The following is a 14,352-nucleotide window of genomic DNA, read 5'->3' as shown; positions in this document are numbered from 1 at the left end:
TATGAATAAGAGTTGTATCTAGGTGAAGGTAACGCAAAAGTTATTATACGGTTATAAGAATTCATCGCTGTACCGACAGAATTCGCAAATATTTCATTGCGTGTTGCCCGACGTTAGAACACTGTAGCGCTTCGTAACTATGACCCGTGTATATGTATATTCAAAGACGTTGTAACACGAATGCAACGTCGAGTCTTATCTATCCGATATGTGCAATAGAGTCGCGTTAATATTCAGAGTAGTGTCTGGTATACGCAGATACAATCGAAACTCGATTCATCTTGATATTTGGCCAGGTGAGTCAATGCGACCCACCTGAACGCGCCACTACACTACTCTTGCTCGCTGATCCATTATTCATAGAGAGAGCCGTTCGCGCCAATTTTGCTTTCGAATTATGTTAACCACGCATTAAGTCATGTTTTGATACGAATACATTGTCGTAGATCGTTAGACGAATCGATTATGAATCAAACAGAAATTAAGCAATTTCCTCGCTACGCTATGAATATTTATCGCGCCAAACAATAATCGAGCCGAGGTATAAAAATAACGATGCATGATGCAACGCTTTTATGCGAACCATAAAATCCTTCTAAGTTGTTTGTTGAAAGCTTAACCCTTCCGTACGTTGTACAGTCATGTTCACAATTTACAATTTCTCTACATTCTTCGCACCGTATTTATACATTTTCCTTAAATTGTCTTTACGATTTAGACCTTCTAGAATTTTCTTAGATTGTTGTCACAATTTTGTAAAATCCTTCCTTAGAATCTCCCTGGACTTTCCAGAAGATCTCTGCAGAATTTTCTCGTCGCTCTCTAAAATGTAGAGAAGTTTCAAATTAAATTTAAGTTCCGTTTCAAACCCGAGGTTTACAGAAAATTTCTACAAAGTATCTGTGAATTTGGTTATTGAAACTTTTCGAAAACTTTCCTCCTGGTGGCGCCACGTTACATAATCGTATGCACGCGTAAGTCACTGTTCTGTAAAATTAATTGCTGTGTACGTTTGATCGAGTGTAAGTTTCAAAACAAATTATGTTGTAGCAAAAAGCTACCAAGTTTACGTGGGCGTACATAGCAGATCGATTTTCGAGGAGGTCTATACGTTCTTCCTTGTCTCGCTCTGGTTCCCGCGCATTCTGCTTTCCTCTCTCTTCATGACCTATACTTGATTCACTTTTGGCAGACACTTTAATCGATAGTCATGACTCAACCTAGTTAAATTGTATAGTATGTTGTTGGTAAATTATAAATGCACACGAAACAATATCTTTCTTCGATGCTTTGTAATTTTTATGATATACTTTTTTGTAGATCGTTTTGATAATGTTTTGTTCGATTGCCAAACGTTTATGTACGCACAGAATTCGGAATCTGATAAAAACACTGTAAAATGTTTAACCATATGTTATCAAATGATGGTAAGTTTTTATTCTGCTCGATGTATATAGTAAAATACATCAGCTGATTGATGTCCCGATGTAAACTGTGAAAGCAATATGGCGTTGTATATACCTAACATAACCTGTACGCTGTCAAAAAACAAACGTTTCGTGTTATGCGAAATAAAATAGGAATGGTGTCACTATACAATCATCGCATATTCTAACCAAGTTCAGTGCTACAAGTTAAAAACTGTCATATTAAATGAAATCAAATAATTTAAATATCGTCATTAAATTGTGTGTAATAACTCATTGAATTTTACAAAGTAATCTCTTTAGAATAATCAGTTTCCTTCCTTTTAAGATGGGTAGGTTGTGAACCTTGTAATGCGAACTGACTTTAAAGTAAAAATTTATAAATTTTATTGTATTATAATTTACAGAACTTCTGGATAATTTGAGGCCAGTATCGCCAAAACCAGGCCATATGGAAAGAGTGAAGACACCTCTTAGCGATACGAATGCAGTCATAAAAGAAGAGGAACAACCGTTTAAGGAAAGATTCTTGAAAATTAATGTTCGTCACATCACGGATGGCCAGGTAAAGCTTGTCTTCATATTACTCCTCATCTTAATTTTATTTCTCTGCCTTCTATTTTTATTTATTTAATGGGGAGAATTTTTTAATAATGCTTTTACTTTGCAGGGTGTTGTCGGTGGTGTACTACTGGTCACTCCAAATGCAGTCATGTTTGATCCCAATGTCTCGGATCCACTTGTAATTGAACATGGAGCTGAATCTTATGGTGTAATTGCACCAATGGAATTTGTTGTGAATGCAGCTATTTACTATGATATTGCGCATATGCGCGTTGGCCACACAGAATCGGGAAACTTAGACAAGAAACCAGAAATCTATTACATGAAGAAACCCTCGTCAAATGAGAATATTAAGTGTCAGTCGCCGGGTAAAGATGAAAATTTCCCTGAGCTAACAGCAGATGATAGCGAAAGCGTGTGTAGTTGTGCTGAGAGAGACGGAAACGCTTTTCCAAAGGCCTTTGAGAGAGATCTCGTTACCCCCACCAATCTTCAAAATGTATGTTAATATAAATAAAATAAAGTGTACAGCTTTTGTTGGTTCTCTCGAGAATATCAAGAATTGAAAGATTGTGGAAGTCCTCCAGAAGTTGTACATCAACCTAACAGACTCCTTCAGTTTTATTTCATGCTTTATATTAAGCTATATTCTCTTTGTTGATTTTTAGGAAGAAGATACAACGACAACCAAAGAAAAAGAGGCAGAGAAGGAGACTAAAGACGTGTGCGGTGGTGGTCAAGCAAGTAGAACATTAGAGGAACGTAGACGTTCTATGCTTGACCACCACTGGGCAGTTCCTAGCAAAGATAGGTGTACGCTATCAGTCGAGGATGAGCAACAAGACTCTTTAAGTTCTGACAAGGTAGGATCATTGTCGATATATTGTAATACTCGTGATACTCGTAACTCGAGTAAATAAAATTGAATTAATGTTTACGCTTATGTTACAGACCGACTCAACGAAATCGAAGACGATTCCCGAAGACGAAGAAGGATCTCTAGTCAAACTGTCATGCCATGACTCTGGTATCGACATTCGTGACCCTAATCCCCCTTTCCCAGTAGTTCAGCCTAACCCTTCAAAGAAAGTATACTCAGACGCAGATATTGTCTTATCTTCAGATTGGGTACCTCCTATTACTATTGCCCCGACGAATCTTACAACCGACATGCTAGATAGCGGTTCTGCCATTAATGGTAGAAAGAAGGCGAGTTCGGTATCTTTTAGTTTAGACAATACGGAGGAACCCGAGAAAGACGAAGAACACAAAGACGATGACAAACAAGAGACTCGTAGAAATAAGGTACGATGAATCGTTTCATGATTATTAGCATAATATTATTGTTACGTTGTACAACATTTTTATTTGTACTTCAGATGTTAAAACGGTTATCGTATCCATTGTCATGGATGGAAGGATTAACAGGAGAAAAAGAAGAAGACAGTAAATCTGGATCTGATAAAGTTTCGAGCCTCCCTAATAGCGCAGACTCTCATCATTCGTCAGTCTTCAGTAAAGTTTTTTCAAGGTGATAATCTTTGTCATGTTAGAATCATACGATATTTACGAACTTCTTTTACTAATCTATTCCTATATGGTATATTAATATTTCTGGTAAACTGGATAATACGCTTCTATATCTTATTTTTCATTATTCATCTTTGTTAGGAATGAGTAACGATCGTTGAACGGTTTGCATAATTCATATACAGGGAAGAGCCTCCTTTGTATGGTATCAAATTTCTTTTTATCACGCGTGATTGCTTTTTTGCTCAAATGTTCATAGAACATTTCAAATATTATCGGTATGTTATAGTGTAACCGGGGCTGTTCGTATCAAAACGAATCGCATATTTTAGCGCACGTATGCTTTCTGATATATCGTCGATACGAAAGATTATGCATCTCTGATAAATTCCGATTTCTTTCGAATATAGAGTATTAATTAGATACTTGCGCATAGAAGCAAGTTGCTTATTGCATTTGTGAAACGCAAGTTGATATACATTTTCTCTTTTCTTCTTATAAATCATAAAAGGACTGTAAACTAACCATAGGAACGTATACATGTGAGATTTTCAGCTCTGTCCAGACTTCGTCTTCGATAACGTCGTACCATCACAGTCTATTATGCAATTATTCAAAAAATGTCTTACAATGATGACAAGACGATCGTAGCAAGCGATTATAGGCGCTCTCATAAAAGAACCATAGATGATGCACCAAGTTTTAACGATACTGTAGTAGACCTGACGTACATTTAATACGCCCAGTTTCATGGGAGTTTATATGGTTCTCTTTATGGTGCCTAGAGATCGCCTTGCATGATACTCGTAGTAAAGTGGATTACACTGGAGTCTCGCTATATGGCACTGGGTAGAATAATGGAAAGTCGTATGAATGGAAATATTTCCACGCAGTGCTGTTCAGATGAGTGTATGTAAGTGCACTAAATAGAAGACAAGCCACGTAGGGAGAATGCAGTGTGATTAGATGATCGTAAGAATACGTTGGTTTTATACAGCATTCTGATAACGATTATATTCGGGAGTCTGGGAATTGGTAGGACTGTGATGGTAAATCTTGTGTGTGTTTAAATTAAAGCTTCATTGTCGTTTCTAATGTAACTAACAAAGAATATGTAATGGTGGTGGATATAAGCTCGCCGATCAACCTGGTGAGTGACTTTAGCTCGGGCCTGTTTGCTAAAACTCCCAGCGAAGAGAGCGGTGGGGGCGGTAGGGCTGGAGGAACTCCTCCGCTTACCGCCTCCTCTCTCTCCCAGGACTCCGGCAATCCTCAGGTTTCACCTGGTCCAGGAGGGCTTATGGGGTGAGTTTGGGCCCGGTCATGAATCAGCAACTTACTTGTATCCACTTTATTCTTTCTTTCTTCCTTCCCTTCCTGCTGTTCTATCTTTTTAATATCAGATTGGCTGTACCGTATTTCGACTCGATATGATTTTTAAGTGTCTCTGTTATTAATTAGACTTCTAGTTTGTTGTCTGTTTTTCCTCGACACTTTGTGCACTCCGATACAACGTAAGTTTCCTTTAGTTCGAAGGAAATGATGGAATGTTGCATTTATCTTTGACCAAAGGAATCCGAGATTTGCATCCGAGTGTACGTTACACTTGTATAAAATATACAGTGTTTCCTGTAAGTTTTATTTAAACGCAATTATTCTTCTTTCTCTCTTTCTATCTGTCTCTTGTTCTTGTTGGAAAATTTGATTTCCCGTAGGACCAGTTTACGATGGGTTCTGTAAGTTACTCTCGATCCCGCCCCGTTATCTCGCTTGCCCGTTTTCTTTTCGTTACTTTGTTCAAGCCTTTCACACGGGGTCATCGAGATCAGACCCCAGACTCTGTTCTCCTGCTTCCAGGTAAACGTGTCACCATCTTTTCAGAAATTCCGCCACAGTATCGCTTACAAAAACAACACACGCAACCGAAATAAACACAGCAAAGTTTAGCCTAAACCCCTTCGACAGCCACCTAAGTTTATTTCGCCGAATACGCTGGACACGATTAATGTTTCACCTTGAATGTTGTGTCCCCGCGATCGATCGTTCCCGAACTGTGTTGCAACCGTGTCCCGTTTTGCGTAACGCGTTCTTTCGAAATTACTCGCAGAACACACGCGGGATTTCGCCGACGAGACTTGCTCGCTCGAGAAACCCTGTGTACCCTGTTGTAATTTTGAAACGCGACTCGGAAGCTGTTTTCCTCGACGGTAGAATAACTTGCCGCACGATTTCCTTTCAGACGGTCCTCCGTAGGCACGTTCATCAGACAACAACCTTTAACCTCGTCGGGTAGTAGCAGCGTGGACAGCAGTCGAGGTAGCAAAACTTCAACGAGTAACGCTCCACGTTTGGACTACCGCAGCATGGTGTCCGTTGAAGACATGCCTGAACTGTTCGTCAGCTTCGACAGTAAGTGTCCCGATACGTGGATCACTTTTTCCGACACTCTGTACTTTATTCTGTGTATACATTTCTCGGAATGATTCATTTAAAGTTCTGATCGTACAAGATTCTCTTCTTTTTCTGCTCGTACAGGGTGTTCTAAGGTGCAGTGCTGAGCTAGCTTTAAATTATCTCCACGGAGTGAGTTACTGGGAAAATTTCTAAATTTTGTGAGAAAAGAAGACTATCTCAGCATTGTACATCCACGCACAAGGATGTTCTTCCTTAAATGTGGAAAAAGTAGTGAAAGGATCCTCCTATTATTCGCCAGATTAAATCGATGTGGTAATAAGATGAAAGCACGAGTGAAACGAATGTTAGGAGACTCCTTCCTCTAAATTTCCTATCAACGAGAGAAGTCATCTTTGTGCGTAACTGTACCATAAATGAAACTGTTCTGTAAACTATATAATATGTTGAATTTACACCTTGTTTTATAATATTCTTGACATTGATTACAGTACAAATGTAATTTAATGAATTAAAACACAGCACCCTGTATGGTAGGTGTTTCTTAAACGGTCTATTTCTTAACGTAAACTTTACATTCGTCTCTTTACATGAAACTAGTCGATGAAACATTGTTACTTCAAAGTGATAACTCTGTTTATTAATTACACGTAACCATGAACACATAAGTAAATGAAATGGCAAATAAAGATGGCAAACGGGAGTTACATTACCACGCACTGCACTCGCTCGTATGTATAGACAGCTTCTTAACACGTTGATTGCCAATTAATTTTTACTCCGATATCTCTTCGAAGATATTAATCACTCGATCGAATTAAAGTCACGATGGCAGTGAACGTGTTAAACGATGTTACTTTGCTAGTGCATTATTGTTCTTATTTTTCGAATCTTTTGAGCGCCTTTAGAGTGGATTTCGATTCTCTGAATAATTTTTGTTTTATATCAGAAAGGTGACTCTATTAAAAAGTTGAGTACTAAGTGCGCTTGTATGAGTAGATTTAACTATACGTTTAAACGTAGACATATTTTTCATAGTTTTCGATTACTATACTCGTTTGTCATTACCAGTTTCACATTTTATTATTATATTCAATGTATCATTCCACCTTTTGTACGCTGTTTCGCGAATCTATGCCATCGGTTCAGGAATCGATATTCGAACAGTATCTTTTTAATCTGGCACAGATACGAGGAACAGTTACGCTGCTCGACTTGGATTTTAACGATCGAATAGAACCCAAGATCGAGTTCCTTCATTATTTAAGCTCATTATTATTAATTTAAACGGAGGGACATTTTTAGTGTGCCTCCTGAATACTGAAACCTTTTATGCTGCGTCTCATACATTCTTTAACACTGTCTTCACAAATTTCAGATTTAAAAATTTTCAGAAGTTGGGTATGTTTAGATAAAAACTGTGAAATTCCTGAATTTACCTTGTACAAATTTTGGACTGTATAAATTCAGCATTCAATGTAAGAGAATCGTCGATAAAATAGAGACGTAGCGCAATGGGTTTCACGATTATTTTACCAGTGAATCCATACTAATACAGTAATGTCATATGTTTTGTTGTCCCTCTAGTCCAAGCACCTAATTTTCCCGAACTCGAAGGCCTCGGTAGGTTCATATTAGTATTAGCTTGCTTTTTCCACGAAAACCCACCTTGTCACGTTGTCTCGTAACCACGAGTCCTCCTCCGAACCAATAGTTTTACTATTGATTGTCATTACCATTGATTATCTCACCAGAATTTTTCCTTGTAATTTATCGTCGATTGTATGTACAATCGATTACGTGTATCCTGGATCGGCCAACGATTTTTCTTTTTATTATTAATCCTACTTTGGGTTTTGACGCTTGCACCCGCACACTTGAATGCATTCTTTTACTCTTTGTGTACCGTTTGATCTGTGTATTGTGGAAATAATTTTTAAACCGGATTAATGTGTAATTTCAATTCTATACATATACTATATCTATCGTGATTTTGTGTCTCGTATAATATTGCGTTTCAACTAGTGATGGGTATAAACAGTTACAAAAATTGCTTCGAATTTTATTTGAATTATAAAAAACTTGAACATGTACACATCGTGCACACCGTGAGCTCTTTCCGAGCACATGATCTGCCCCTTTTACAAAGTCATCACTAGTTCCAGCTATATTTCTAATCGAAAACACCCGTAATTGTCTGCGACTTGTGTGGTGCCTCTTTGGAAGCTTCTTATTTATTTATTTATTTTCTCGTAATTTGAACTGCGCATATTGCACAAGAAATATGTATATTCGATGGATATGAACATTGTGTGTGGTAAGCGTTTCATCAAATTTTTATTGTATTTTTTTTCTTTTTTTTTTCGTAATGGATCGCAGACAAGATACTAGTATAACGAAACTGCATCGGATGAATTGATAATTGAAACGGATCCGAGATATCAAGGATGATGTTACATTGTATATGTTTTTTGTCGTATTACGTAGAGCTTTTACCACGACCAGCCCGTTCCTGCGAGGATCCTCCATTGTACCTGAGACTGCGAACCGGAAGGCCGAAAGACAAGAAGATTCCACGCTCGACGCCTATTATGAGCTATGGAAAAAAGAAACTGAGGCCTGAATACTGGTTCGGCGTACCACGAAACAGGTATGCAAATTTATTTCCATATTTCTATCTCGCATTTTACTTGCGTCACAGTGTACTCGCTTTTGGTGCATCTTTATACCGCAAAAATTTGGAAACACGAACATTTTAATAATTAGAGATTTGGAAATTTGTAAATGTAAATTCGGCTGTATACAAAATTTGAAACTTGTAAAATTTGCTAGCGATAACGTTATCAGTCATAAATATCTTATGTTCTGGCAGTACCTATAAACTTGTCATTCTCGCGATTGTTCGATGATCGAGATCGAAGTCCAGAATTAAAGTAGATCTTCCAGATTACACGCTATAAAAATTTTTATGAATTTAATTTAAAACTGAATTATGCAAAAGTATTCTCCTTGAACAACTATCGTAATTTCCGTTTTCCAACATTATTATTAAACGATTGATAGGAATTTCGATAACCAGCGAACGATAATGAGATATCGAATGCCGGGCAATTTGTGGAGATAAAGCGGCGTACTTACGCAACATACTTTCACGGAACAAGAAATTCGTGTTCGCTCGTGTACTTGAGATTCGGCCGTCCGGTGTCGTACATGTTAATTTCTCGAGGCGGGATAAATCGTGAGCATCGGTATCGCGCAGTAGTTACTCGCGTGCAAAAAAATTCAGCTAAATTTTGCACGTAGCGCTTTTGCAACGGTGTTGCGTCAGCGCAGGTAACCGCAATAAACACGCATCAATTCGCTCGTGACTCACTTCTCTAATTTTTCTCCTCCGTTAACCGACGGCTCTTTAACAAGTGTCTGGCTAGGATTCTCGTCGATTACATCACTGTTTCGTTCCCGTTCGTCGACGCGGTTATTGTTTCGCGTTATTGTTCCGTACAACGTTCGTGGGTGTTCGGACACGAACCAGTGCGCTGTGCTACCATTTTCGATTCTCTTCCGATATTACGCTCGAAATCGCGTTCACGACTTTCCGTCTCGACGGTAAACCGATTGCATTCTGTGTTTTTTTATATATTTTTAACAGTAAACATTCGTTCGATTTATGGATCATACACTGACCGACGCTACTTAAAACCGGTTTGCAATTCAGGAAGTAAACGTAATTGACATCTCATGAGCTACTGGTTCGGATATTTAATTCATGAGTTAGGTAAATGATCCCATTATTGGACACGTAATCGTTTAGTAATTATTTTTAACGTATGCAGAATTTTCTATAAAATAAATTTTCAGTCGGTGTTTCTTCAAGCAACTTAGCTTTTAAGTGTAACATTAAATATTTATCACAAGATCTCTTATATAAATGAAGATATTTCTGTTTTTATAACGTTGATTACGTGTTTTTGGTAAATTTTAACAAATTATCATAGATGTTTGTGAAACTCTTTTTAAGTACGTATGTATTAAGTTATCTTATCAAAATCTGTAATCGTACTTGTTAACGAACATCTCGATAGGAGAACAATTCCTAAAATAATAAACACGATACATCTGCGATATTTTAAGGCATTTTAATCGTTGTTTTTAAATTAAATGAAACAAACGATCGGTCACTGTATGTGGTCATTAATGGGTACATTTACCTTGTTACATCGTGTAACTTCGTTCATAAATTTACGTTAATTACATCAACAGCAATAAATTTTGCGTTCTGACATACATCATTTTGTGCTTAATAGTTATATAACCTATGGATCTAATTTTAGATCTATATCTAGTGAAGTGCAAATAGTCGGTTACTGTGTGTAAGAATTCGAAATAAATCGATCATAGAATATCGAATAAAAAGTGTAGTGAAGCCCGGAAGTGAGTAAAAATTCTGGAAGAATGAGTTGGACTTGGAACGCGTTGAACAAAGTGGTGAATTTTGTTTACGAGCAAAATGCTGTACAGAACATCCTGCCGTTCGTCCACCGAAGGTAATTCACGATCGAATCTAATAAAATCAATTTCGTTTTTTACCTCAAACGATAGCCATTCCTGGTCGATAAAATAACCTTCGATTGTTTAGTAGCATCGGCGAGTTATCCAACAGATGGAGTTGTTTTATTTTTCTGTGCTGTTTGAAAAACGAGGAAGTTCTTTCTAGGAGTGTCTAAAGTCTAGATTCAGAATCTTGTGACAAATAAGACAGCTGAATTACGAGAAGTTCACCTTCAATTTGTCCTACTTATTCGTAGAATATTTTTTATTTAGAGTACTCAGATCCAAGGATATAGCTAGAAACATTTACATTTTAAAATATTTTATGAATCTAGAAATATTAGAAATCTAGAGATGTTTAAAGTTAAATTGCCATCGCGTTAAATCTTCCTATATCGAAGCGATGTCGTCATGCGCTATATGGCAACATAACAAGAGTCCATCATAATTATTCCACTCTGCAACGCGTAATTATGTTCATACCCCAAAAGTACATAAGCTTAACGAACCATGTCCCATTAAAACCCGCGCAAGTAAATTTCCACGAAATTGTAAAAACAGACTTTTCTCGAATCAACAACAGCCGTATCGGGAGCATACAAAAGCGAAACAAGTGTTACATATGCGATTACCCTTATCGCCGCGACGATAACGCTTGAAAAGATCAGTAATGTTAATCGATCGGAAGTACTTTCACGGTAAATGAAAACGAAGAAAGCAAGTTCTCTGCATAATTTCACATAAGTTCTTGTCGTAGTTACAAATTTTTATTCAACAGATTATCGTTGAGGAAATAAAATAAAATGTTGAAGATGCTGAAGATGAAAGTTTTCAAAATGTGAGCACCAAGGAAATTTTGTTCACGACCAATGTGATTTTTTTATCAAAAATCAAAACAGTAGAAGAATCGTAAATTCATGAGATTATAAAATTTTATTAAATTAATGTTTCTCATGTACACTTAATATTTATGTATAAATGTTGGGGGTTGGATGAAAATGTTTCGAGGGTTGGATCCATAGCGCAGGGATCGCTGACTGATAGTGTTTGGTCATCGAACGTTCTGCTATCGTTAACGCGCGTATGTTCTCGTTATTTGCAGGGTGGACGACCTGTACAGGTTCATCCATGCGTGGGTACCGTCTCTGTACGGCGAGCTGGACGAGAATTATTGGAGGGAGCGTGGTTACATTCTGCTGGACACGGATACCGATTTGTCGCCCGAATTATCGCCGCACGAGGGCGGCGAAGGAGGAGAAACCACGGAGGATGGTAAACCTCGCAATCAGGATGGCGACGAGATCTCTGAACTGACGAGAGAATCATGGGAGGTGAGTACGTTCTTCATTTTCTATTTTATCGATCATCGAGCACCGAAACTCGGATCATTTTACTTTTCGTTCGTTGACACGTTGAGCATACCAGATGATGGAAATTAATTATATCTGGTACTCAAGGATGTTCTTGCTGTTTCTAGGTTTTTATTGTGCAGGGAATTCTAATTGTTGTAGCAGGACACAGCGTTATTCTACATTTTTGAACCGATTATTCTTAGAGGATAGTTATGAGGACAAGTTAGTAGTACTTCCTATGATACGAAAATACAAAGGTGGTGCGAAAGAAATTCATCTATAAGTTGATTAGAACAGCAACAACGTCTTGAGTAACCATAATTCGCAAGTAAACCTTGAAGAACCAAAAATCTACGGTTTCATAAATACAAAATATTGATCTACCAAAAGTCTGACACCTCGTTAAACGATTCAACGTGTTAACGAACCGTCTCATCGAATCGATTCATACGAAATCGCCGTTGATTTGTCACTCGACATCTTATCCACACGTTCACGATAATTTGACGTTTCTTTGCATCATCTCGCACTCTCGTTTGCGATTCAACGCACATCGGTCGTCGTACCGGCATCTCGTTGTTTTGTTTGTCGAGGATCTTGCATTAACACGGTTAACACCTCGACTGTACATCGTTTCTTCAGCCTTTGTTTTCTCATCGTCATCGTGGCAGTATCATTCTTTGCTAAAACGCACCCGCTTCGTATCTCATTCTCGAGATTCATCGTCGCTAATTTTTTTCTTCCTTTTTCTGATTCCGCATCTCTCACCAGCTTGATTTTTATTTTTCTGACCGATGATTTTTCGTTTCTCTCACGGAGGGAAGTTAGCGATAGTGGTTCCAGCGCCTGGATCTTCGCATTGATGGCTTTAATATTTCTGTAAATTAATGCGTTCTGTGCTGAAGATGTCTCGTGGAGTCTTGAAGCTCTGAAAATTTTTAACTTTAAGATTTGACAGAACTTTATTTAAAATAGAATGCTATTTTAAATTATGCGATATCTTGGGTAAATATATGAATCACCGATAGCGCCAGCACAGAGCGTTGCAAGACAAAAGATCCCTATTGATAGAAAGAGATTTGTAATCATGATCGATGCGAGGATCAAGAGCGAACGGATGAAAAGGCAGTAAAGAAAGCGTTAAAAACGGCCGATTAATATTGGCTAACAGCTGATCAAGGCCCCGTACGTAAAGCTGTACAGCATCCTGAAGACGTCGAGCACATCGGCGGATTCCGAGCAGATCCAGGACCCGGAGGTACCGATTCCCATCTCCTCCCTTGACGATCGTTTTATATAGGCACTCTAATTATTGCTCGATGTTAAATAACGCACCTCCTTCGGTCACACTCTTTTCACACTTTGTTCGTTTGATCACCTAAGCACCTTTTCGTCGTGTTTCGATATCAAGTGTCGTCTTCCGAAGTTGTTTCTTTTGGAGATCGGTCGGAGGAGATATTCGAAAGGGATTAATCGTAGCTTTTGGTGGGTGGATACATGCATGCATTCTCTGTGTGGCTTGGACTTCGATAAGTGGTTGATTTCAACAACACTGACACTCTTGACGTAACTAGGGATCTGGAAATTGCAATGTTTTACATCCGAATGTCTAAATCTCCAACTCCTCTGATCCACTCAACGTAAATCCTAGTTACGCCAATGAACACATGCACTGAATTCGAAACGTGAAATTGTATTGTCTGATATTTTCAAACGTCGCTCGACGAAATGTCAATGAGTAATTAGTTGAACATGCTTTTCAACTGATGCTATCATGACCGGATTTATTTCCGGATGATCGTGAGTACTCGTGCGTCATCTCTTCCGTTGATCGTCACACGTTTCGCTAAATAAAGAACGAATCTCGTTGCCGTGACAATGAGGGCAACATCCGTGAATCGGCTGCTATTTATACTAGTACATTTACAGTGTCGTTAAACATCCAGAAACGTTCACACCGCTCGAGCACTCTATTATAGTAGTACACCTCCGTAACACAACTACTATTTCAGTGATAGTTACACTATTTTCATAGTAGCTCTCGTGATTTTGAACGTGCTTGGAAGACTCACCGATTAAAAATACATGCAGGATGAAAAATGTATTCTCTCTTACAGTCATTGGTAGTTGAGATTTGTCAATGACTATATCTATCTATGAACACGTGCGATAAATGTTATGTTTCATTCATTACAATTCGCAAATGTAGCCAGAAGTGTTTATAGTCACTACTGTTCTGGGATCTTTGAAAGTATTTATAGTCCCTGAACATTTATCCTAAACGATTGTTAGAAGCATGCTCTGAGGAAATATTAATGTTACACCTACAACTTCCTATCCTAGCAAATACACCGAGGAAATAGTATCATTGTTAATCACCGGCTATTATAATTACAGTATGTAGCCCTCTAGCTAACTATAGACAAGTTTACATCTAGATGCAAATCTGACTATTGATTGTCTACGAAACAGTCACATAAATACACGAGAAGTATAATAATCATTATACCTCTGTTTAT

The 14,352-nt window shown here is 38.0% G+C and overlaps 1 protein-coding gene across 16 annotated transcripts in view; it reads left to right on the top strand.

Annotated features, from left to right (window-relative positions):
- The window catches only part of mtd (TLD domain-containing protein mustard), a 107,880-nt gene that overhangs the window by 78,224 nt on the left and 15,304 nt on the right, over nt 1–14,352 (top strand). For 9 of the 16 annotated variants that reach the window (XM_076536322.1, XM_076536319.1, XM_076536318.1 and 6 more), the window contains 10 exons: nt 1,835–1,992; nt 2,098–2,490; nt 2,660–2,854; nt 2,943–3,296; nt 3,371–3,522; nt 4,656–4,826; nt 5,761–5,930; nt 8,421–8,583; nt 11,584–11,812; nt 13,005–13,091. In XM_076536322.1, coding sequence (XP_076392437.1) covers nt 1,835–1,992; nt 2,098–2,490; nt 2,660–2,854; nt 2,943–3,296; nt 3,371–3,522; nt 4,656–4,826; nt 5,761–5,930; nt 8,421–8,583; nt 11,584–11,812; nt 13,005–13,091 — 2,072 coding nt within the window. Of the gene's footprint in view, nt 1–1,738; nt 1,760–1,834; nt 1,993–2,097; nt 2,491–2,659; nt 2,855–2,942; nt 3,297–3,370; nt 3,523–4,655; nt 4,827–5,760; nt 5,931–8,420; nt 8,584–10,283; nt 10,478–11,583; nt 11,813–13,004; nt 13,092–14,352 lie in introns of those variants that run through there. The other 7 variants (XM_076536316.1, XM_076536323.1, XM_076536315.1 and 4 more) reach the window with 7 other exon arrangements.

Source organism: Megachile rotundata, chromosome 10 (genome assembly GCF_050947335.1).
Source record: "Megachile rotundata isolate GNS110a chromosome 10, iyMegRotu1, whole genome shotgun sequence".
Lineage (NCBI taxonomy): Eukaryota > Metazoa > Arthropoda > Insecta > Hymenoptera > Megachilidae > Megachile > Megachile rotundata.
The sequence above is the reverse complement of the archived record's forward strand: the minus strand, read 5'-3'. Positions and strand labels throughout refer to the sequence as shown.